At 37.7% G+C, this 26,897-nt stretch overlaps 2 protein-coding genes across 2 annotated transcripts in view; both read left to right on the top strand.

Annotated features, from left to right (window-relative positions):
* The window catches only part of LOC127645739 (zinc finger protein 721-like), a 402,751-nt gene that overhangs the window by 66,183 nt on the left and 309,671 nt on the right, over positions 1 to 26,897 (top strand). The gene's annotated exons all lie outside the window — the stretch shown is intronic.
* On the top strand, positions 11,582 to 25,977 carry LOC127644926 (gastrula zinc finger protein XlCGF7.1-like). Its single transcript, XM_052128382.1, has 2 exons — positions 11,582 to 12,012; positions 23,343 to 25,977. The coding sequence occupies exons 1-2, from the start codon at positions 11,919 to 11,921 to the stop codon at positions 24,098 to 24,100; spliced, it is 852 nt and encodes a 283-aa protein (XP_051984342.1). The 5' UTR covers positions 11,582 to 11,918; the 3' UTR covers positions 24,101 to 25,977.

The following is a 26,897-nucleotide window of genomic DNA, read 5'->3' as shown; positions in this document are numbered from 1 at the left end:
ACGGAGTGCTTGATTTGATGCACCTGAGCAGAGTGTCATTAGGGGTGTGCACGAATATTCGATCTGTAATTATTATTCGAAAAAATTTAATACTATTCGAATTTTACTACGTTGCTTTGCTGGCCATAAATGCTGTGAATCCATGATAAATCCAAAGCATTAACTCGCAGTTATAATTAAATGCACTGGATGGCGCTTTGTAGCATGTTGACTGTATTTGATCACATAATGTCCTCGCGAAGTTTGGAATTACTTGGATGAAAATGATCTTACTAAATGATCTTACAAAATGGAATTACTTTTAAAATTAATCAAATTAATTGATACGGAGTTATTTAAGCAATAAGGTACGAGAGGCTGTGCTGTATCGTGAATAAGTCACGGCTGGAGGGCATTGTTAGGCACGACGCAAGCAGAGTAACCCCTTCAGCCGTGACTTATTCACGATACAGCACTTGCCTCGAGTACCTTATTGCTTTTATAAAACGGTTACCACACAATAAAAATATTAAAGTAAAAAAACATGTATTAGTGCAACTTTCATGAAGTAAAATCACTAAAAGCCTTCCTTCCGCTAGAAAAAAATAGTCCCTGACCGTGAACTAGCCTGGTAATACCAGACTCTGCTACTTCACTTTGCTTCAGTAGACAGAGTCTGGAATAGCATAATAGAGAAGTGTTTTCTCTCCGCTAGAGGCGATTTCTGAAGTTTAAAATCATTGGTTACCCGTAAGCCAATCAGATAAATTTATGTTATCTGCCGACACAGCTGCATCTAACCACAGACATCATGCATCGAACTCAAATCTATGAACACTGTAAACCTGCTGTAAACACTTGATGATTCGAGCGAAATACCGGAGTGAACATGGCTGTAAACGACTTTTGCAGATTATGCGAAGTTAATCTACGCATCCACGGTACAATCATGTGTCTCGATTCCCATTTCATGGTCGTTTCGGTTTCGATTTCTCTAACCTACAATGTAAAACTCGCCGCTTAGCGGCTATGTCACGGCTCTCAGCCGCCCTCTGTTCGTTGATTGGCCGGCTGTTTTCAGGCCGGAGGAAAACTGAAAGATAGGCTGCTATCTCAGACTGACTACAGGAGCGAAATGAAATTAGCGGAAGTAGGAAGTCTGACGTAGTCAGGCTAACCGTGAACAGCAACAACGTTCCAATGTGTAATATGCATGAAAGCTCAAATAAAAACAACATAGGAACCGCAGTGTTGCGCAGTGATAAATAGAACCGTTGGGTGAAGCGGTCATAGCCGTGTTTTATCGTGAATAAAGCACAGCTATTGACCAATCAGAATCAAGGATTGGAACTAACCGTTTTAAAATATAATATCACCACCACAATGAGAAATCACATGAAATCAAACAGCAGTCGAATGAGGAAAGACAGCTGTCCATCACTGCATTCACGACTGCAGGTAAGCACAGCTGTACCCGAGTGAGTGAGATGATAACTTAACTGATAGCAAAATAATGTTGAGACATATGCTTCCTTTAAGTTTCATTAAGGAAGACAGGTTTAATAACAGAAAACGCAAAGTGCTGTTAGAAACTTCGTTATCTGTCTCTGTGTCCCTGCAACATCTGTCAGCGGCAGCGAATTTTCGATTATTGTTTTTCTCAACATGAAAGTGAAACAATATAAACAAGATAAATATTATGCTGACTCGAGTGTATACCTACGTTCGGTTCTATATGATAAGTGGCAAAGTCTGTTTTATTAGCGTTTTTTCCGTTTGCACTGCTTGAGCTTAAATGCTTTTGTTCTTTTTGATTACACATATTGTTTAATGTTTTCAACTAAAAGAAAACATTAAGATGTAACGTAAGTTTAAAATGGCATTTAAGACTTTAATACTTTTAAGGGCCTTAATTTTCTCTAAATTGATTTATCAACTTGTAATACTTTTAAGACCCCACGGACACCCTGCATAATAACTTTATGATTGGCCCAAAGCAGACTTCTTACGTCAGCATGTTCTGACTTCGTATGGCTCATACCAGTAATCGTAATTTTTTGTTCACGCATAGCATCATACCGGTAATTTACTGGTAATGTTACTACTTCCCTTACTGACAATTTCAATCACTCAGGACGGAGCACGAACAGTGTAGGCCTAAAGGAATATCTGGACCACAGCCAATCAGAGGCAAAGACCGACTCATCTGTCTCAGATTGGTTTAGATTGGTTCAGCGGATGTGAGGACGTTCAGTGCACCAGTGCAACCTAGGAAAAATTGTACTCGCACCCTTACAAATTGGTCGCACTCTAGAGCCCTGGTTATGCTGTAATGAGGTCCCAGGTGTTTGTTATGTTTTAGAGTATTTTGCAGCAGCTTAGAAAGCAATGCAGCCAATCATAAGGACTGATAATATCCATATTGTAACACTACTCAAGAACTCAAGAAGTGTAGGAACTGATGTGTCAAGCTTTCAACAAAAAAGCTGATCAACAGTTACCCAATGAAATGATGAACATATACATGTAAAAGTACCAAGATATTATTAGAAAACATTTCTATTACATTAAGAAATGTGTATGTAAATACTTACCACTGACAGTTTTTGCCCGGTTTATGTCACTGATCTTCTCAGCAAGGTATTTCCGGACACTCAAGAGGCTTATTTATGTCCTCTGAGGTGTGACCCCTTCCCTTCAGTCTCTGAGACAGACATTCTGTTCGAACACACACAGTTATTTATATTGTAGTTATTTAGACCTCAAATATGTGACTCATATATAATCATAGTGCCTATTGTATTAGCAACACAAAATTTCTTATTTGTGACCAAATATATAACATAACCAATAAACATGACAAAAAATAGTCAAATAAAACAAAGATACAAATTAAATAAACAGTTCTTTAATTTGTTCAGGTAACTGTTAGGTTTATCTAACATTAGTATTTAAGTAGGCTGTAGGCCTGAAATAAATAAATAAATAAATAAACTGACATTGAATGATCAAATGCAAATAAATTATTGCATGCATTAACTATAGTTTAAGGCATCCAGTCAAAACGTGTGATTCTTTGTCTTTTATTGTTTAATTAACATTAACATTAACGTTAACGTTATTTGATAGAGAGCAGCATGTTTATTAGGCTGCTGTCGACCTAATGCACGGATAACATATCGGAATGTTTCAACTGTTTACGTTCACTTAAGGCATATCCTCAATCAACTGTATTTACGTTACGTGAATAAGTTAACCTTACTGGGCAAGACATTGACTGTTAAATTAATTCGGTAACGTAGGCTACTTTCATGCTTGTCTGTGTCAGCCTTTAATTAAGTTACTTTTGTTATTATTACTATCAACAGACTTAACTTACGTGGTATGTTAATAAGCAGTCAAGTTACTTACTAACAATGTTGATACATAACGTTACATTCCGAGACAGAAACGATTTAACGTTAGCAGAAAATCTCTATTGACCGACACATTTAATTCAATACTCAAATCGTCCATCCTTTCCAGCAGTTTCCATCCTTTTAGGATAACTTATTGAGTCCACTTTGTCTCATTTTAAATGGCTATACATATTTTTTTACTAACTTACGACAACATAACCATAATTATCTGCATAGCTGGCACTGAGGTAATGTTAGCACCGGATAAATAGTGCTAACGTTACACAGCCCGGTACGAAAGTCTAACGTTACCTCAATACTGACATAAAGTAGTAAAGACAGAGAAAAGGTATAAAATATGGACAGAAAATAAATACTGCATCGAAAATAACAGGAAAGAAAAGTATTAATGACACTAACTTACCTGACAGAAAAAGTTTGGTGGTTTCGCTAGTGAACGGGCAGATCAGTTTACCGTTATTTCAGTTGGCACTCTGTCACGCGCAAGCTAAGCTCCGCCCCCTTTTTACATGATAAGAACTCAACAACTCGTCTCGAGCATCATTATTTATTTTTTTGGACAAATATGCGTAGAAATAGGCAAAAATATAAGCTATACTTGGAACCTCAAAGTAAGGCAAAGATACCTCGCCAGACACTGTGTCGACATGACAGGCCAAGTGTTGATGTTGATGTTGATGAGGAAGAGAGCCAAACAGCCAATGAAACAGGTAAATTAACGTTAGACTATCGAGCTTATCCAGTAGGATTGTCCCGATTATTTTAATAAATTTGATTATTAAAAAAGAAAAGGAAAAACTTTAGTACATACGGCGGAGGTGATCCAGCAAAGTCTGACATTCTTACTGAATAATAACTTTTGATTTTTAATAGACAAATAAATAAAAACCCAGAGAAAAGGAGAAGAATTCTCATCGGATATATCAAAATAAAAGTCCTCACACAACGTATACCTGTTAAATAAAAGTATTAACAGTGAAACAGATGAGATAGTGGTCAGTTTCATATTTCTTTGTCATTTTATTTTTTGTAGAGCCTATTTTAAAAGGTTATTTACATTATAAACTTTAAGAAAGCATTTTGAATAGCTTGTAGCAGTGTGCTGTATATTATGGACTGTTGTTAAACAGTAGCCTAGTGTTCAAAGAAACAGTTAAATTATTATAACATACATTATTTGTGATATATTTATATATGAGATTTCTTCAGCTTGTTTTTTCTTGTTCCTTATGGTATTTTTAATAGATATGCTCTCAGAGGCAGGGAGTGAGACAAACAGCACAGACAGAGTGAGAGAGAGTGAGAGAGACAGCACACAGAACAGTGAGACAGAGAGCATACAGAACAGCCATTCAATATTGAGTACACCATTTGTGGTATGTGTGAGTTTTATGATCTGTTTTTCAGATGTAATGAAAGCTATGTAAAAGGCCATTAAAGTTACACATTCAAAAAATAAGCATGGAAACAGGCAGCTACAGGAGTCAGATGAAGTCATATTCTTCACAGTCCTTCTAACTGTTAGTGCAAGTGCAATGTCATGGGTGTAACATAATTGTAACATAGATGTCATGATTGTAACATAGTAACATAGATACATAGATGTCACGATTGTAACATAACTGTATCATTATTGTCAGAATGGTCCAGACAGTGAAGCAGCCACCATAACAACACTCAACTCCATATGCAAATTATCTGAACTGATGACAGATGAGTACAGTAGTGAGGTTGGCGTTGCATCAGGCTCAAGTAGACCTTCAAGTACTAGTGAGTACTAGTTAGCTTGTTCTGATAAACTTTTCTCATGTACTGTACACTACTAATCACAATTTTAAAAAACAGCTGAACTGATGACAGATGAGTACAGTAGTGAGGTAGACGTTGCACCAGGCTCAAGTAGACCTTCAGAAACACATGTGAGTACTAGTTTAGCTTGTTCTGATAATTGTTTTTTCTCTCTCTCAGGTACACATGTAAGTTTTGAAGTATAAATTGATCAAAGTATTTGATTAATTATTCATTTTGGAGGGTCTGTATGTTTAAAAAAAATAACAAAAAATGTAACTATGAGGTAGTGATGGCGCAGTGGATAAGACACATGCCTTTGGTGTGAGAGACCTGGGTTCGAATCACCAATGTGTCCCTGAGCAAGACACTTAACCCCTAGTTGCTCCAGAGGTGTGCAACCTCTGACGTATATAGCAATTGTAAGTCGCTTTGGATAAAAGCGTCAGCTAAATGAATGAATGAATAAATGTAAATGTGAATATGTGTATGAGCAGACCTACACACAACCATACCTTTAACAGAGATGTTGCTTTTTTAAAGGCATGCAGTTGAACAGAGTCAGAGTCTGAGATAGACCATAGGACAGGCAGCATGGAGCAGAACACTTCTGATCCACTGTCAATGATTGACCTACAGCCGGACATGGACACTGCTTTGACTGCCACAGGAACTACCACAAAAGCTGAGGCAATGCTCATGATTATGAGCCATGCAGCAAAGCATAAAATAACTGGTTGCCAGTTACATGATTTACTGCAGTTGATAAATAAATTGTTTGGGCAAGAGGTTGTACCTCGATCCAAGTATCTTTTTAACAGAGTGTTTAAAAACAGCTGTGAGGAAGTAGAATTTCAGTTCTACTGTGAAACTTGTTACTTAAACATAGGAACAGTCCAGGAAATCAGTGACAAACAAATGGATGAATGTGGATCATGTGGCAACACTTTTGATTCTGGTTCTATGAATGGTGGTAACTTCTTTATCAATGTTCCTCTTGCCCAACAAATTCAGACTCTGCTTGAAAGCACAGATGCGAGTGCCCATTTGAATTATAGGTTTGATAGGCAAAAGAGCCATAATGAGATGGTGTCAGACATCTATGATGGGGAGAAGTACAGACATTTGTCTGGCCCAAATCAGATCCTCTCAGATTCTCACAACCTATCATACATATTTAACTCAGATGGAAGCCCTGTCTTTAATTCCTCAAAGTTCTCTATATGGCCCATCCACATAATGATCAATGAGCTTCCCCCTGAACTCAGGTTTAAGAATGTATTGCTTGCTGGCCTTTGGTTTGGGCCAAAAGAGTCTGTGATGGAAATCTTTCTGAAGTCATTTGTGGACCAGGCCAAGACCCTTGCTGACACTGGTGTCACATGGCATAAAGATGGGTCTGTTATTAACAGCAAAATAGTTGGGCTCTGTTGTAGTGTTGATTCCAAAGCGAGACCACTGATGCAAAACACTACCCAGTTTAATGGATATTATGGCTGTGGATTCTGTCTGCATCCTGGGAAGCTGGTTCATAGGGTAGTAAAGTATCCAGTGTCAGCAGAAGAATATTCTGATAGAACAAATGAGGAAATGGTTAGGGATATGGAGTTGGCTGTAGAAGGTGGGACAAATATTAGGGGCGTAAAAGGTCCTTCTCCACTAATCAACTTGCCATACTTTGATGTTGTCTGGGGTTTTGTCCCAGACTACATGCATGCAGTCTTACTGGGGGTTTCAAGACAGGTGACTAGACTCCTGGTTGATACTACTTCATCCACCCAGCCATATTATGTAGGCAGCCCTGCCACTTTGAGAGAGATCGATGCTAGAATTGTTGGTATCCAACCTCCACACCTGATTACTCGACTGCCTAGAGGGTTGTCAGATAGGGTGCACTGGAAAGCCTCAGAGTGGCGATCCTGGCTCCTGTTCTACAGCCTACCATGTCTTGAAGGATTTGTTCCCAAAAAGTACCTGCAACATCTTGGCCTACTTGTATCAGCCATTTATCTGCTACTGAAGAATGAACTAAAACCTTGTGAAATCAACAGAGCTGAGATCTTGTTGCTTGACTTCATGTTCAGGTTTCAGATTTTATATGGCGAGTCACAGATGACATTTAACATTCACCTTCTCAGTCATCTTGCCAAGTCAGTCAAGTTGTGGGGCCCATTGTGGACACATTCTGCATTTCCTTTCGAAAACGCAAATGGCAAACTCCTGACTTTGGTAAAAGGAACAAAGGGAGTGGCTAATCAGATAGTTACCAAGTTTCTTCTGTTTAGATCAATTCCTTACTTCTCATCCAAGTACACGGTGAAAGAAGAGGTGTTACGGTTCTGTTCTGATTTGAACAAGTACCCAAGGATCCAAAATGCTGTCAAATGTGACAATACTACGCTACTTGACAATGGGAGCGTGCATATTGTTACACAGGAAGAACGGGCTGCCTTCTGTGCCTCTAGCGTGTGCATACCTGATGAAGTTGTAGTGCACAAACGTATGATCAAAGGAGGTCTGGTGTATAGTAGCAGAGACTACACTCAATCTCAGAGACGAGATGAAAGCTATGTGAAACTAACAGATGGAACATGTGGGGTAATCGATAAAATTATTTCTTTCTCTACCACGGATGATCACATAGCATTATTATTAACAACATTTAAGGTAGCTGCAGTATTTCCACTACCACAACCTTGTGGTTTTGTTCCACACATTTCCATTGTGCAACGCTGGGAATCATCCAAGACAGAATTAGTTCCTGTTAGTTGCCTTCAGGGTAAATGCATGTGTATCAAAGTGGAAGACAAACTATACATTTGCAGTTTTCCAAACATTTTTGAGAGGGACTAGAACAAACCCTTGCCAGACATGTGTGCGTGCGTGCGTGTGTGTGTGTGTGTGTGTGTGTGTGTGTGTGTGTGTGTGTGTGTGTGTGTGTGTGTGATTCACTCCTTTTTATCTTGATCTTTGATTTAAAGCAACCTGATGTAAGTGTTTTAAATAACTAGTTCTATTATACCACGGAGCCTAAACATGAACTTAATAAAGTTAATGTCCACAGTAATATCATGCATTATGTGTATTATTTAAATAATTTAAATGACCTCCTTCTGTATACCTGTCTGATTGTATTATTTTTCTTTCTACAAGCCTGCTAAATTGAAGTTTGAACAGAGAGTTTCTCTATTAGTGTAAGTGTAACCGGTGGGCCAAGCCTGGCTGATGTGCAGCCATGCAGATAGCTTAGTGACACCAGTTAGAAGACACTAATAACCTCTGCGTTGTGTAGATTTGGAGTTGCGTGGACAATCAGAAACGGAGCAGCAGGCATTCATTCGCTCCAACACACAAACAAGCAGACTCTTTGAGTGAATTGCCCTTATTGTTCTTTCTCTCATGCGCTTACAAGGCAAAAGGACAGTGGAGACTGAATTTGCGGCGTAATTTGTGGGTGAGACATGTCGCCACAACTTTTTGCCTGGGTCGATATTGTCCCCACCACTGTTACAAATGTATCAGAGACGAATGAAACCATAGTTGACAAGCAGAGTTAAACAAGAGGCGATCTGGCGCTGGAATGTGTTGTTTTTGAAATCATGCAGAAGCAAGCCTAGTAGATGTAAAGATGAAACTATCATAGTAAACATGAGTTCGATGTCGATAAATTAAACTTAATGTGCTATTGAAATTGGTTTCTGGATATCGTAATGTTATCGCACACACACACACACACACACACACACACACAACGTTTATTTATGTAATTTTAAATCTATTTTGTTGTTGCAATAATTGTAAAAAAAAAATCTGCATCTAGCCTATAATTATGTGTATATGTATATTAAATCATTATCATCAAACCAAAGAAAACACTACATTTATTGGAGTCGTAATGGTTCATACTGGTGTTCAGTAGATACTTGTAACCTATAAGTTGCCAAAGGTGTTCTATTGGTCCGTAATGGTATCCAATAGAAAAAACATGCCACCAATAGAAGAAAGCAAACTACCAATAGAGACTTGCTAGGACCATTACAGTTTCCATTAAAACCATCCATCCATCCATCCATCGTCAACCGCTTATCCTGTGTACAGGGTCGCGGGGGGCTGGAGCCTATCCCAGCTAACATTGGGCGAAAGGCAGGGGACACCCTGGACAGGTCGCCAGTCCATCACAGGGCCACACATAGACAGACATACACTCACACTCACACTCACCTCCACATCCACACCTAGGGCAATTTTTTTTTTTTTTGGAGACACCAATTAACCTAGCCTGCATGTCTTTTGGATGGTGGGAGGAAGCCGGACTACCCGGAGAGAACCCACGCAGACACGGGGAGAACATGCAAACTCCACACAGAAAGGCCGGGGCAACCAGGGTTTGAACCCACGACCTTCTTGCTGTGAGGCGACAGTGCTAAACGCTGCACCACCGTGCCGCCCTCCATTAAAACCAATACAGAAAAATAGACAAAACATGCCACCAATAGGAGAAAGCAAATTACCAATAGAGACCTACTAGGACCATTACAGTTTCCATTAAAACCAATACAGTTCCCTATATAACCAATAAAACCATTAACAATTCTGTAATGGTTTCTATTGTTTTTTTCAGCAGGGAGGATACTGACTCCAGTACTCACCGATATGGTTTCGGAATCGGAACAACTCTAGGTAAAAGGAACCTTTGTAAAGTTAAAACACAGCTTTGGAGCAACTTAGTTGATTCACAACACTACATAACGGATTCTCCCTCTGCGTGTGTTTCGCGCTGGATGACAGTCGTGCTGAGCGGTGCAGCAGAGCCATATAGAGAGAGAGTTGCGACAACTCCATTGACTCCAATGGAACGTTTTTTTTACAGCAATGGCGGCTCGTGGAGCCTCTCAATAGTTCCCGGAAGTAGCAGCAAACACATGCCGCACCGTAGAACAAACCGTTTGCGACGCACTTTTAAAAGGTGAGACGTTTAAAGAATAATATTATCTTATTCTGTATATTATCAGTACATCTAAATAAAAATAACTTGTAAAGTAAAACCTTTATAGTTGAGTATTACTCATTAAATTAGGAGATAAGGGATGTTATCGGATAACGTTAGTAACGAACACCCTATTAATTGTAAAATCTGTTCTCTTGATTCAGTTTCATCCATCGTTTTAAAAAAAAACTAATATCGTAATATATTATTACAATTAAAATAACTGTTTTCTATTTTAATGTATTTTAAAATGTAATTTACTCCTGTGATGTCAAGCTGAATTTTCAGCCTCATTACTTTTGAACGGCAGTTTATATACGAGTATGCTTAAGTTGTTTTAAAGCTGAATATATTGTGTATATGAATAAGTATTTTAAGAATTATACATTAGATATATAATATTTATAATACATAAATAATTATATTACTACATATAGAATTGTAAGAATTGTAAACAATAAGCTTCATTTCACTAAATTTTACATTTACGTAACTGCTGCTAATAGTTAATAGTTCATTGACCCATTGTGCGGTGCGAGCTGGAAATCACCTGTCACCAGCCTGTCTCTGTACTATCTGAAAAGTCATAAATATGACATTAGTTACCTAGAGATTAGTGAAAACAATGAACATGAGGTAACATAAAAAGGCAACAGAAACCCTAGCCTGAAATAAGTTGAGGCAAATAACGGTAGCTGAACACTAATCCTCAAATATTAGCTGATTTGATCTTTAAAAAACAACATCGCTGTAACAACATACTCATGCTACATACATGTCGGTGTGTTACATAAATATATAAAATAAATGCATTTATTGACTACTAATTACCAGAAATCGCAGTTCTGTCACTCTACTCTAACAGTTTGAAATGCCCGCCAAAGCACTTCCTGGTACTATCTGAAGTCTACGTGAATCACGTGACGATCAAGCATTTAGAACTTCCGTTGTCGCAACTGCGGTGCAGGTACAGAGGAGAAGTAGAAGAAGAGAAGAGGATGATACCATTTGCCAAGCGGGGGTGTTTTCATTTTCATCCTTAACACATACATTTTAAACCACAAACTACGGAGTATGCTTTGGACATTATTTAACCTTGTCAAAGACGAACAAAAATTTCCGAGCTCCTTCAGCACCCCTAAAAAGAGGCTAGCCTCGGCCTTGATTCCCATTATAATTCATTATATGAAACATATTATAATGACATTAGAATTTCTTTTTAACTAATGTAATAATTATTTCAGGCTCTCTCGTGTATTTTGAGAACATCTGTTGTTTTACTTTAGCCACGTTAAGCGTTTTCCACGACAAGCGGTTCACAATTGTTTTTCTTTCTTTTTTTCATTTTTGTTTACATGCGGTTCAGAATGTCCCCTCCGCGATGCTGTTGTATGACGTCATGCAAACATGGCGGCGCCCGGAAAGATTTGCAGAATTAAAAAAAAAAAAAAAAAAAGATTTGCAGGATTCTGAAAAATATTCACTTTTAAACAAATAAATGCACCAACGTTTCCATATTAGATTATGTTTAGCACGCGTTTGCAGAAAACTGTAAACTATCTTCTCATAAATCAGCAGAAACTTCTGGCATTGTTGTTTTGTTTGCTTGTACATTATTCGAGCATCGGATTCATGTTTATAAATGTCGCCAATATTCTCATCATCCTAAACGAAGACTTGTTTCAACAGGAAAAGGAATAACTCCAGGTGTTTCAACTGAGATCTGCGGGATAAAACATTGTAAAATGATGTTTATTAAAGAAGAGAGTGAGGACATGAGTTATCCAGAATCATGCAGTTCAAATGTCATGAAAAATGAAGATACTGAGGAACAAAGAGGTTTGTGTCCATTCTTCATTATTTGTCATGTTGAATCAATGTCGTCCATGCCGTTGAAAACAAACGTATTTTTTTATATTTTTTTTATTTTAGTTATTAAATATACACTTGGTTATGGCCAAAACTCTCATGATTTTGTTCTAGATTATAAGAACTTTGTGGTTCGGTTGGACTCGTAAGCTGTGTCTGAAATCGCCCACTCGTTCACTCATTCACTATTTCCTATATAGTGAATGGCTGTGAGTGCACTATATTTCAGCATTGAGTGAACGGAATGAGTGAGCGATTTCAGACGCTGACGTAAATTCTATGCGTCAGAGAGCACTCGGGAGCTGTCGCAGACATCTGTCATGAACATTTCACCTGTGTGGCTTCTTGAATTTGATAATCTCTGTAATCTTTATATAGTTATAGTTTATATATATAATTTTATAATAGGCAATTAAATATTTTATTTTTGCATTAATAAAAATACAAAAAAATTAAATGATCATAATACAGTTAATCTTTTCACTTGTTCATTTGATATGCATTTGAATTACTTCAATTTGTCTTGTTTAGATTTCATTTTTCATAAAAAGATAATAACTATCTGTTAAAGATAAAATAATGAAAATGCTATTGCACGCTCCTATATATCTTATTTAAACAAATTGTAGAAAAGTAAACTACCAACAAAAACCAACCTAAGTGCACAAGCACACCTTTTCGCTGGGTTCTTCTTATCGGTGTCCTCCATCCGAGTCGAGAGGCAAACTTGATGCAACTCTTTGTGTCTGGTGAATTACATTTTCTAGTGAAGAAAATTTTTATTTTACACAACTTTGAGGCATGCGTTGTTGGCTCGTCGACGCCACCCATTGGTAATAATTAAGACAAAATAAATTTAGCCTTAAACTAAATAAATGAAGAATAGATCCATTGAACTCTTATAAACTTATTTTCTTAAATCACATATTTAAAAACTTAGTTTAAAGTTGAATGTATTTTGTCTACATAAGATAAGCTAATAAAATACAGTGTTCAAAGTTGAAGTTAATACACTGATGTCAGTAGATAATTTGTGTATCTTATGTTTATATAAATAAAAAACAATTTAATGTCCAGAAGAATGGATTACACATTTAACACAATACCTTACACTATAGTGTGAGTGTGTGTGTATATTTAACTCAGCAAAAATAGAAACATCCCCTTTTTAGGACACTGTATTTTTAAAGAATTTTGAAAAAATCCAAATAACTTTACAGATCTTTATTGCTTCCATGCTTATTCAATGAACCATAAACAAATAATGAAAATGCACCTGTGGAACGGTCATTAAGACACTAACAGCTTACAAATGGCAAGGTCACAGTTATAAAAACTTTGGACACTAAAGAGACCTTTCTACTGACTCTGAAAAACACCAAAAGCAAGATGCCCAGTGTCCCTGTTCATCTGCATGAACATGTCTTAGGCTTGCTACATGAAGGCAAGAGGACTGCAGATGTGCAGAGATAAATTCCACTGTCCATCGTCGAAGGAATGAGTGTTACACAGAGGCCTGTACTCTGGATCGATTTGGAGGTGGAGGGTCCGTCATGGTCTGGGACGGTGTGTCACAGCATCATCGGACTGAGCTTGTTGTCATTGCAGGCAATCTCAATGCTGTGCATTACAGGGATGACATCCTCCTCCCTCATGTGGTACCCTTCCTGCAGGCTCATCCTGACATGACCCTCCAGCATGACAATGCCACCAGCCATACTGCTCGTTCTGTGCGTTATTTCCTGCAAGACAGGAATGTCAGTATTCTGCCATGGCCAGCGAAGAGCCTGGATCTCAATCCTATTGTGCACGTCTGGGTCCTGTTGGAACGGAGGGTGAGGGTTAGGGTCATTCCCCCCAGAAATGTCTGGGAACTTGCAAGTGCCTTGGAGCAAGAACTGGCAAATCTGGTGCAGTCCATGAGGAGGGTGGGTGGCTTCCTTAGCTCCTACAAATGATTTAGAAGAGAATGATAAATCTTACAGAGATTACTTATACATAACATTTTCATATAAAAAGGCTCTGACAGCATAAAGTCATTCAGTATGGTTTTAAAGGAATAGCTCATCCAATAATTATAATTTACTCTTCATTTACTCACCCTTAAGTGGTCTCAAACTTGTGCTTTGTGGAAGAAAAAGTCATACAAATATTTTAGAGACACGATCGGTTTATCTCCGTACAATGCAAGGCATAAAGGCACCAAAAAGGTTATGAGTAAGACTAATAGTTTTTTGATTAGAACAGACAAAAAAATGTTTACACTCCTTTTTCAATATAAACCTTGACATAGTCTTCTAGCCCTAGATTTCATGCTCCAAGATTTCAAGTTTGATTACACTTCCTGACACCATCTTGCAATTCTGGATAATTAATAGTTGAGTATGAGCTCTTCAATTGTCCTGAGTGGCGGAGTGAAGGAGGACATATGATATAAATAACCAAGGGCTTGTAAACGTTCTAAAAGGATAATTTGTAAATTTAGATATTATCTGAATTTGTGAAATGTATGTACATATCTGTAATATCAAATAGATACATTAATGCATTACTAAAAAAAGCTACTTTTATGCATCATTAAAAAACATCTTGCAGATGAAGCAAATTATGTAAATTTACAAGCACAACTGCATATATTATTATGATGAATTTACCTTGTAGGTTAAATTTTTCCCACTTTTTGGCAGGGGTTACCACACCAAGCAACCCCATCTCTTTCAGAACAGTTCTGTAGTACATGTAACGTAATAACTTAAATATTACTATTTACTCATATAAAATGAATCTGAACTCTACTAATTTCTGAGGAAAAGAAATCTACAAACTCACTACCATCCAAACAGGGCTGCGTTCCTGCTCCAGAGAAGAGATGCCCATTGGCCATCCTGCTCATTATGAGACGCTTTACGTCTTCATCCATGCCTAAAACAATAGAAATCTTCGGTACATTATTTTCTAAGGCATATGCGAATACAGTAGTTACATGTTATAAATAATATATGTGAAGAATCCAACAAATTATCATTTGCTATGTGAAATCTCGACAGTAAAAATTACACTTGCTGGTTTCGAGTCAAAAATTGCATTTAAGCGGAGTTAGTGGCCAATTATAAATTAATCCATCAATATGTATAATTTTACTTAGTTATATCTTGCTACAGATTTATTTGTATTAATAAAATAGTTACTTACATTTGTAAAAGTTGCCTCCTCCGGTGTTTACGTGCGCCATTTGCAATTTTATTTTGCACTCTGCCGCGACTCCGCGTTGGATTGTGGGAAATAGGGGTCGGGAGAGTGTACATCGTATGTACCCTCGAAATCAGATTGCATTGTGGGTAAGAAAGAGTGAACAAATGTAGGGAATGAGATGTAGGGAATGAATTCGGACACCACTACAAAATGGCTGACACCCGAAATAGTGCACTATTTAGTGGATAGGGGGGCGGTTTCGGACACAGCTCTAGACTGTAAAAAAAGATGGACGACGCCCCTTCGCTCTTTTCCATTGGTGAGAACTGAAGCCGCCAGTGTCCCAATATGGTGCTGACATCTTGGGACTTGAGTCTCAGTTGCGAATTCGGGACCAGACCTGCGCAGTAGTGAGCAGGAAGTAAAGCCGCGAAATCAAGGCCCCGCCCTCACTCTAGCTGAATCAATCGCAAGGACACGCCCCTGCACTTTTGACTTATGACGGTGTGAAATAATTAATTATAGAAATATATATTAAATTTAAAGTTCCAATCTCCTCAGTCCTCAGAAGATCCTGAAAAAAAGTCTGTTGGTGCTTCAGTGACTACTTCGCTCAGAGAACCTGTCAATCACAGCTGTCAATCATGATGTCACAGCACTGTTTTTATAGCATCAAATAACTAAAAACAAACTTATTTTGAAAAGAAACACTTGAAATTACATCAACGTGATAGTTTCTGTCATTTACTGTAGTTTCTATCTTTGGAAAAAAGATATGTGAAGTGTAATTTAATTGTTTAGTTGGTCTCACGTCCCGTTGAATAACATGGGGAGGCGGGGTTTATGACCTATAGGTTTATAGGTTTAGGACCAGTCACCGGGGGGCGATCGAGACGTTTTGGCTTAACTTTTGAGGGCTTGTGCGAAGTACAGCTCGCTGCATCCTGCGGTGGACATTTAACGTTAACATTTAAAAACAGGAAGAAGCATCGAGAAGAGAAGACTAGAAGACGAAGGTAACTGCGAAACAAAATGCACAAAACACACTTGCGGTTTTAGTATAAACACTGTTCAACATAATACGAATGAGTTGTATGAGAATGAGATGTTACCTGTTGAAAGCAGCTCTTATCACTTTAATAATAGTTTGTAATGAAGTGTCCGACGTCACACTTGGATGGGCGTGGCTTCTGACGTCACACTTGGATGTGGCCGGGTTGGATGTCCACCGCAGGATGCAGCGAGAGGCTACTCGCTTGTGCGGCACACTTGGTTGGACTGAATGAAGCAGATGTGTTACTTTTATTTGACACCAGATGGCGATAATCAGTTACTGGTATCCTAGAAACAATGTGCTGTTGTGATTCTCATGGTGCGTTCAGACCTTTATGAGCTTTTTGGACCTTTTGAGTTCTGATCACCATTCAGTTGCATTGTTAGATATTCTTCTAAAATCTTAAATTGTGTTCAGCAGAATAACAGAAATAAAATGGCTTTAAAAATAACAATAACTTCACAGCTTATGTGCGCTTCAACTGGAGTCGGAAATTGTCATTTTAATTGCGAGTTCAGATCATGTGAATAAATAAAATATTTGAAACCAATTTTAACTTTATAATTTTTACACTTATTTATAAGCAATTGTTTCACAATACAGTTGAAGTTTACAAACATCTTAGCCAAATACATTTAATAAGTTTTTCCCAATTCCTGACATTTAATCAGAAAACATTCCCTGTCTTAGGTCAGTTGGGGTCACAACTTTATTTTATGAATATGAAATGCCAGAATAATAGTAGAGAATGATTTATTTCAGCTTTTATTTCTTTCATCACATTCCTAGTGGGTCAGAAGTTTACATACCTGTTGTTAGTATTTGGTTGCATTGCCTTTAATTATTTTTTTTATTATTAACATTTTATTGATTGCTGCATTGAACACAGAGACGCAAAACATAAATACACGGAATCAACATTTAACTCCCACTAGCACCCCTCCCCAACCTCACCCCGACCCTCAACAAAGACACCTGTGGTCATACATGAGCACATACAGAAGGGAAAAAACAAAAATTTAATTAAAAAAATATTTAAAAAATCATACACATTAACAACTACCCCTCTCTCGCCACTCTTCCACCCAGAGAACCCTTCAAGAATGCCAAATATCTGCCCCATTTCCCAACAAACAAATCAAATTCCCCAGTCTTCTATATGACCCTTCTTCGAAAGCCACCACCCTCCCCATCTCTGAGCACCACTCCTGAAAGTGCTCCAGCCGACTTCCAACCCCTTAAAATCACTTGTCTGGTGATCATAACACTGGTTAGTACACAATTTTTGTAAATGTTTATTCCCTATATTGATGACCGCCCCATCGCCTAAAATACAGAATCTGGGGCAAAATTAAATTTTAGTACCCAAAACATCATATATAAAACTCTGAACCTTCAACCAAAATTCTTGGATCTTAACACACCCCCAATTAAGTATGGGTTGTGTGTATATCTTCTGATTGGCATCGCCAGCAGGTGGGTGTGTCTTTAAGACCAAGCCTATACAATCTAGAGGGGGATCAATAAAATCTATGTAAAATCTTGAATTGCAAAAGGTGAACCATTGCATCTCTAGATACAGACTTGACATTTTTTTTATCCTAGCCCACACTCCTTCCTCCATTACCAAGTTTAAATCTTTCTCCCATAATCACTTGATAGAATTTAAAGCTCCATTCCCCAGATTTTGAATTAACAGGGAGTGATACACTGATGCCTAATGACCTTTTCCAAAAGCAGTAATTACCTCTCCAAGAGTATCTGCCGCTTTAGGGCGGTGTATGATACTCCCAAAAACAATACAGAGCAGGTGGTGCAGCTGTAAATACCTATAGAACTGAGATTTGTGAATCCCAAAACATTTAACCAAATTTTCAAAAGATCTCAACACTCCACTCTCATATAGGTCAAAGAGTGTAGTAACCCCCCTCGCAATCCACTCTGACCAGCAGAAAGTGGACTTGTCAAAACATAAAATAAAAGTCAGAATTAAACACTCTGGACACCTTTGTCCATACCGAGTGCAAATGCAAGGTAACGGGTGTAACTTAAGTTCTCCGGTTAGTTTGAAAGAATGGCTTGGCGAATGCAATGGCGAAATAGGGGCAAGAACTTCCTGTTGAATACAAAACCAGGGAGGGGCCCTCTCAGGTGGAAGTGACCAATGAGCCAACATCTGAGACCGAATGCATAATAATGAAACAAAATCTTGGGTTGACCTAGCCCACCTTTGTCAATGTAACTTATTAAAATGTAATCTAGGACGCTTATCAATTCCAAATGAAGGTCTTCACTATGTTATCAAATTGCTTGAAATAAGAGAGGGGAAAATATACAGGGAGAGAATTACATTTTGGAATACAATTCATTTAATAACATTAACTTTCCCAATAATAATGATGCCCACATCACAAAAAAAATTTTTTATTAAGGGTATCAAAATTAACTCTATAAAATGAAATGCCCAAATACTTAATGCCCAGTTTGGGCCACCGGAAGTGCCCAGCTGGAAAGCCGTTACTGTGGAAAGAATTAATAATTCTGTGGAGGCAAGGATCAGAGACAAATGATAAAATATTATCATAATATAAGTAAAAGCTTATGCGCCATACCTTCCTCCACCACCCCTGGAAAATCATCTTCCCTTCTTATCACAGCTGCTAATGGTTCTAGGGCAAGACAGAGCAGTAATGGGGAAAGAGGGCAACCCTGCCGGATGCCCCTATCCAGAGTAAAATAATCTGAAATGAATCCATTTGTTTATACCGCCACTACCGGTTGTCTATAAAGTAACTTTAACCGTCCAATAAAAGTATTTAAGTATATTCCAAAATCTTAAAAAGATAATCCCATTCTACCATATCAAATGCCTTTTTGGCATCAAATGAGATGGCAGTGACTGGGGTCTGACCATTTGCCACCGACCACATGATATTGATGAAATGCCTAATGTTATCAGAAGAGCTACGGCCCCGAATAAACCCTGCCTGATCTAAATGCATAAGGGATGTCATAACTTTACTTAATCGGTTAGCCAGAATATTAGACAATATATTTTTACGTCTAGCTGGATCAGGGAAATTGGACAGTAACTCTTATACTTGCTTGATTCTTTGTCCTTTTTAAGAGTCAGACTGATCCGGGCTTGTGTCATGGTTGGCGGAAGCTTTCCATTCTTTAATGATTCCTTATAAACTTCTAGCAAAAGTGGAGCCAATTCTGTAGTATAAGATCTAACATAATTCTGTTGCAAAGCCGTCTGGCCCCGGAGCCTTGCCTGTAGGAAAGACCTTAATTACCTCGTCAAGCTCCTCCTATGTTATCTCCGAATCAGGAGAGTTTTTTAGCTCAGTCGTCAGTTAAGGGAGTTCTAATGATTCCACAATGTTTCTAATATCTTCATCAGTAGACGAAAATGTGGAACTATAGAGATCAAAATAGAATCCTTTAAAAGCATTAATAATATCAAGGGCCGAGGTAAAGATTTCCCCACCAGCAGATTTCACTGAGGCAATGGTAGAAAAAGGCTCTCTGCTTTATATATCTAGCCAGAAGTTTTTCTCCTTGTCCACTGACTCAAAGTATGATTGTCTTGCCCTGAATAGCCAAAACTCCTCCTTCTGTGACAAAATAGTGTTATATCTGTATTTCAATCAGGTAAATTTTCTGAGGCCATCATAAGACATTCAACACTTCAGCTCTGCCTCAGCACTTTTAATATTCCTTTCCAACTCCACAAGTTCTCGTGCTTTGGATTTTTTGATGAATGAGGCATACTGTATGATCCGAACCACCTTAAGTGCCTCCCAAGCCATGCCCACAGAGGATACTGAGGACCAGTTGGTCTCCATATAAACATTGATTTCGGCCTTTAACATTTTTGAAATTCACAATTTTGCAGTATTTGTCCAGAAGGAGTGTTATTCCACAATCCAATCTAGGCGGAGCCAATGCAAAAAGAAACAAAATAGGCACCTAGTTTCCACGGACAGTCAAGTGAATCTTCAGTGTGTCAGGTCCACTAGGCTGCATCGAGAGCATTTCACTATGATTTACTCACTCAATTGACTTTATGAAGGACATCGCCTGCTGTGGACATGTAAATACTTTACAGCCATCCTTATTATCTTTTCTCAATTTGGACAGGAACATCAGAGCAAAAGCAACCTTCTGTTGATGTTAGAGATTCTTGCATTCCTTGAATTGATCACATTTCTCTCTTGTAAAATTTGCAAAGTCTGGGAACAAAAAAATGCTGTGGTTCTTCCAAGAAAGCCTTCCTTTACTCATCTCGCATAACATGAGATCTTTATCGGATGATGCCAGAATTGATCGGGCCTGCCTCCCTTAGCGGATCTCTGTGCCGGAACTCTATGAGCTCGCTCGATTTCCAGCTTATGGCCTGTTATGTGGAGCAGACTCGGGATGAGCTTGTCTAGGAATTTCACCATATCTCAGCCTTCTACATTCTCAGGAGTCACCGACTACGACTCTCCAAGTCTTCTAACTTTTCCCAAATGCACTCCAAGTCCACCTTTATCGCTAGCAGGTTAGCAGCTAATTCCCTCTCTGATGACTCCAGATAACCAATCCATTTCTTGACATCCAATACTCTTGTAACCAGAATTCCGTCTCCATGGCAGTAATCAATCAACATATTACAGCGAGATCCTCCAAGTCAGCAATGGCCTTCGTCAGCATTGCCATCATGTTCGACAGTTGATGCTGAATCTTTTCCACCGCACCAGCCAAGTTGAGTCCCGGGCTTTCAGGCTGTTGTTCAGGGGCTTGAGCACGTAAGTGTTTTTAATGTCTCCAGAAACAGAGGATGTAGAATTTTTTGACATATTGTTTACACAGAACGGTTAACAATCAGGGTGTATAGGATCTCACCGTTTCATAACAAAACATATTAAAACTTGCAAAGTGCATAGAGCTTGCCGTTCATATGTCTGAATCTTGCACGGCCCCCACCTTTAAATTGTTTAACTTTGGTCAAATATTTTGAGTAGCCTTCTACAAGAATTTTGGCCCTTTCCTTCAGACAGATATGTATACAAGAACAGTATTGTTTATGAGTGATGCAAATGACCTCAGACATCTCAGCTCAGGATGTGCTTTGAGTTCAGTTCGCATTATTTCCACAGAGCAGTTCATTGTGACCACAACTCTGCAGCCTATACATCTGTAATTAAACACAACACATTAACCTCAAACCATGATTTATATATCAGTGATTATTATCATCATTATTTTTACATTTCTAATTGTTTTTATGCCTTCATTTGTGTACGTTATTTTCAACCTGTATGTTTAGATGGATACTTGCCTGACGGTAAATGCAAAGGTGTTTTTATATATATATATATATATATATATATATATATATATATATATATATATATATAAATATTTTTTGTTTTGTTTGGAGTGCAATTTGAATTTAGAAATGTATTTGATTTAAGTTTTTCGTTTTTTAAATAAATAAATACAAATTTCAATGCAATATCATTAAAGCAATAACATTCACCGGTACCTCAGCCCAGGGGTTGCCGATGTAATTGAATATTATATATTATATTGGAGGGAACCAAAAAATACAAAATAAATGTTAATGTTTAAAATCAAGGTGTCTTGTTTTATTGTGTAGGCATAACCCTAATCCTGCTTAATGTAGTACCACCTAGCATCCAACCAGCGGTAATACCGGTGTTCATCGGTTTCCTGTGGAGTTTTTTTCTGCGACCAAACGACCAAGACTCTTCTCATCGACTAACGTTTGGTCGACTATTAGGGGGCAGACCTAGGGCTTTGTGTCAGCCTCTCCAATACCTTGACTTAGTTGTCCTTAAGCCATTTTGCCACAACTTTGGAGGTATGCTTGGGGTCATTGTCCATTTGGAAGTCCCATTTGCAACCGAGCTTTAACTTCCTGTCTGATGTCTTGATGTTGCTTCAATATGTCCACATAATTTTCCTTCTTCATGATGCCATCTATTTTGTGAAGTGCCAGTCCCTCCTGCAGCAAAGCACCCCCATGCTTCACGGTTGGGATGGTGATCTTTTTCCTCCAAACATAACGATGGTCATTATGGCCAAATTGTTAAATATTTGTTTCATTAGACCAGAGGACATTTTTCCAAAAAGTAAGATCTTCATCATCATGTGCACTTGCAAACTGTAGTCTGACTTTTTATGGTGGTTTTTGGAGCAGTGGCTTCTTCCTTGCTGAGCAGCCTTTCAGGTTATGTCAATATAGGACTTGTTTTACTGTGGATATGATATAGATACTTGTCTACCGACGATATCTTCACAAGGTCCTTTAATGTTGTTCTGGGATTGATTTGCACTTTTCACAACAAACTATGTTAATCTCTAAGAGACAGAATGCATCCCTTTCCTGAGCTGTATGATGGCTGCATGGCCCCATGGTGTTTATACTTGCATACTATTGTTTGTACAGATGAACATGGTACCTTCAGGTGTTTTGAAATTGCTCCCAAGGATGAACCAGACTTGTGGAGGTCCACAATTTGTTTTCTGGGGTCTTGGCTGATTTCTTTTGATTTCCCCATGATGTCAAGCAAAGAGGCACTGAGTTTGAAGGTAGGCCTTAAAATACATCCACAGATATACCTCCAATTCAGTACACCTCCTATCAGAATATAATTGGCTAATTGTCAAAAGGCTTGACATATTTCTGGAATTTTCCAAACTGCTTAAAGGCACAGTTAACTCCTAAACGACTTGCTAAAACTATAGTTTGCAAATATTAAATCTGTGGAGTGGTTAAAATTTGGTTTTAATGACTTCAAACTAAGTGTATGCAAACTTCTGACTTCAACTGTATGTTAATGTTCATTTATTTATAAAGCACGATTAAAACAAAGGACTGTTGATCAATGTGCAGGTACCACATTATAGATAGCATGCATTAATAAATCATATAGATTGTCTAAAGTTTAAGTTTGGCTTCTTCTGTATTTAATTTACCACTTGAAAGTGTGATTTGTCCTTTGAAATGATTGCCGATCATTTTGTGTTTTCATTTTAGAGCTGATCGACGTGAAAGATGAAAGTCAAAAACTGAATGAAGTGAAAGAGGAGAAACACCATCTGGATCTGACACTTTATAGTTTCAAAACTGGACAAAATTATTTTAGTGGCTTACAGACTGAAAATAATTTCTTACATAAAAGAACAAGAGCCAAAAAATCTTTCTCCTGCAATCAGTGTGGGAATACTTTCACACGTAAAGACAGTGTTACCAAGCACATGAGAATTCACAATGGAGAGAAGCCTTTTAAATGTCATCAATGTGGGAAGAGTTTCAGACAGGCATGTATTCTCAAAAATCATTTGTCTGTGCACTCTGAAGAAAAGTCATATAGCTGTGATCAGTGTGGGAAAACATTTTCTTCAGCATCAGTCTTAAGAACACACCTGAAAGTTCACGTAAATGAGAAGCCTTACTTGTGTTCTCTTTGTGGAAAAAGTTTTTCACATGCGCAAACTTTAAAAGTCCACCAAAGAAAACACACCAGTGTGAGAGATCAAGTGTGCTCTGAGTGTGGTAAAGCCTTTTTCAAAGCTTATGACTTGGAACTGCACCAAAGAGTCCATACTGGAGAAAAACCTTACAAGTGTTCATATTGTGAAAAAAGTTTCACTTATTCAGGAAACCTAACGAAACATAAGCGAGTACATACTGGAGAGAAGCCATACCACTGCACATCATGTGGGAACAGTTTTGTCCGATCAAGCGCTCTACAGACTCATAAAAAAAAGAATTGTCCAGGGTTGTCATTATGAGCAAAGTCAATCTTTGTTTGCCATGCAAATTGTATAAATTCAATAAAAAACAAGATGGAATTTCTCTAAAAAGAAAAATTACTGTATTTTCAGTAAATAACATTGCACCTGAATATAAGTGACATTGGTTCAAAATCACGTTCTTGAGAGAAAAAAATACTGATAAGCAGCATCTCTGTACTAGTCACACTGATGCGGTTGTACACGGGAGGCATTAGGACTAGGAATCATCCACCTGACTTCCCTTCAGCCGCTCAACATTTCAGTTAGAACCATTTCTGTCAAATGAATACTTGAAAGGAATGCTTGAATTAATACTTTATTACTTATAGACAATTAAAGCAATCTGTTGGTGGTATGGTTCTGTTCTGGGCAAACGATTGTAGTCTTAGAGCACAGAACACGAAGCAGATGTGCAGGGGATGGAGGAGGGTGTTAAGTGCAGCTTGCATCCATGCAATAGAAAGGCAGCTAAGGTATTTACTATATGGAGGACTTATAGGCAAAAAGTGTGTCGCCAAACCCAGCCGGATAGCAGCTTACAGCAATGAGCATGTCGCCAAACCTGGCTGGATAGCAACTTAAGGCAATGAGTGTGTCGCAAAACCAGTCAGATAGCAGCTTATGGAAATGAGCGTGTCACCAAACCCGGCCGGATAGCAGCTTATGGAAATTAGCGTGTCGCCAAACCCAGTCAGATAGCAGTTTATGGCAACAAGTGTGTCGCCATTGCCTGAACAGATAAAACAAAGTTGCATGTCCTATTACGCTGCAGGGCTGATTGATAGTGCAGATAATTAACTTACAAGTAATGCGATGAATAATAGAATTACACTGATGACTTATTGTGGGGCAACATTTATTAGGGCTGTCGATTTAACGCGTTAATAACGTGCGATTAATTGTACAAAAATTAACTAATTTAATCGCAATGCTTTCCTGAGAAATTCAAGCTTGTAGTACCACCTGTTTACTCCAGAGGGCAGTTAGTGAAATTTCAGCTGTGTGAGCAAAACACAGTTTATTACAGTGAACAAAACATTAACAACCCTTCAGCGGACACACGACATAAATGTGCGTTACATTCCTGCGTTCAAAACACTTGAAGGAGCGCAAATGCAAACCAAGGGATCTCAAGATGTGCTTAAAGATTGAGTATTAAACTATATTTAACTTGACACAGTGACCTAAACATTTTACTTTTATGATGCAACGCACCCGAGACGTGACACAAGCATGTCTGACACAGGTCGCACGGTCTTTACCTCACAAATATTTAATTACCAACAAGGTTAAGGAGGTGTCCTTTAAACTGTTACACCGTTTTTACCCAGTCAATCTTTATTTAAGAAACATGCTCCCTGAAATAGATCCACTTTGCTCCTTCTGTAATGCTGTAGATGAATCTGCCCCTCACCTTTTTTGGGAATGTGTCCATGCTGTAGTATTTTGGAGAAAATTTTGTTTGTTTGTACGTACCTCTATTTTAACTAGTTTTTCTTTGCTTTATAAAGACGTTTTATTTGGTGTTCACAATTTTGATAACTTAAGTTAATATTTTCTGATTAATATGTTTATTTTTCTTGCCAAGTTTTTTTATACACAAGTATACATTTATGTCTATAAATTTACGCTCCTATTTGCACTTTTTTTGTAAAGACTTAAAATATTATTTAAATACTCTTTGTACCTCCAACAACTCCAAAGCATTGAAAACCATTACACTATGTAATGAATATAATGTCTTAGCATTATTGTAAAATATATCTGTAGCATTGTGTACTATGTGTACCCCTGGCTTGTTTCTAAAAAAATATATAAAAATGTCTGATGCAGGTGTACATTGACGGGTCCTTAAACAAGCCCTCATAATAAATCTCCAACTGATTGACAAATTCACTTGTGTAATGGATTGCTGTGAACTGTATACCAATGATTGACTTATGATCAATAATATGGTAGTAAACAATACATTGTATTCTAAAGCCACTTTTTATATTGTCTTATCAATGATGAACTCTTCTGCCACAAGAATGTAATGCATTTTAATTATCTGAATATTTTATATATATATACTGTATATATATATATATATATATATATATATATATATATATATATATATATATATAATTTTGACATTTTTAAAAGATAACTATGTATTATTTCATCATTATATATTGAATTGTTGTTATATGAGGGGCTTTCTCAGCAAATATTTGTATATGTGATTAATCGGGACACCATGTAATTAATTTGATTAAAATTTTTAATCGATTGACAGCCCTAATATATATATATATACACACACAGGTGGCCAAAACTTTGGAATAATGTACAAATTTTTCTGTTTTGGAAGGAAATTGATATTCTAATCCATCAAAGTGGCATTCAACTGATCATAAAGTATAGTCAGGACATCACTATTTGAAAAAAGTAATTTTTGATCAAATTAAGACAGGCCCCATTTCCAGCAGCCATCACTCCAACAACTTATCCTTAAGTAGTCATGCTAATTTGATACTAGAAAAGCACTTGCAATTATATCATACACTTGGTTTGTTAAATGAAGCTTAACATTATCTTTTTTTTTGAGTTGCCACAGTATGCAGTAGACTGGCATGTCTTAAGGTCAATATTAGGTCAAAAATGGCAAAAAAGAGACTTGTCAGTCAATCATTGTTTTGAGGAATGAAGGCTATACAATGCTTGAAATTGCCAAAAAAACTGAAGATTTCAAACAAAGATGTACGCTACAGTTTTCAAAAATAAAGGACAACTGGCTCTAACAAGGACA

This window comes from Xyrauchen texanus, chromosome 6 (assembly GCF_025860055.1).
Source record: "Xyrauchen texanus isolate HMW12.3.18 chromosome 6, RBS_HiC_50CHRs, whole genome shotgun sequence".
Taxonomy (NCBI): Eukaryota; Metazoa; Chordata; class Actinopteri; order Cypriniformes; family Catostomidae; genus Xyrauchen; species Xyrauchen texanus.
This window is presented reverse-complemented; position numbering and strand designations above follow the sequence as displayed.

Excerpts from the sequence above, each read along its gene's own strand:
- LOC127644926 (XM_052128382.1), top strand. The coding sequence starts at position 11,919 with ATGATGTTTATTAAAGAAGAGAGTGAGGACATGAGTTATCCAGAATCA. Across the intron at positions 12,013-23,342 it reads AGATACTGAGGAACAAAGAG|AGCTGATCGACGTGAAAGAT; the intron begins GTTTGTGTCCAT and ends TTTTCATTTTAG.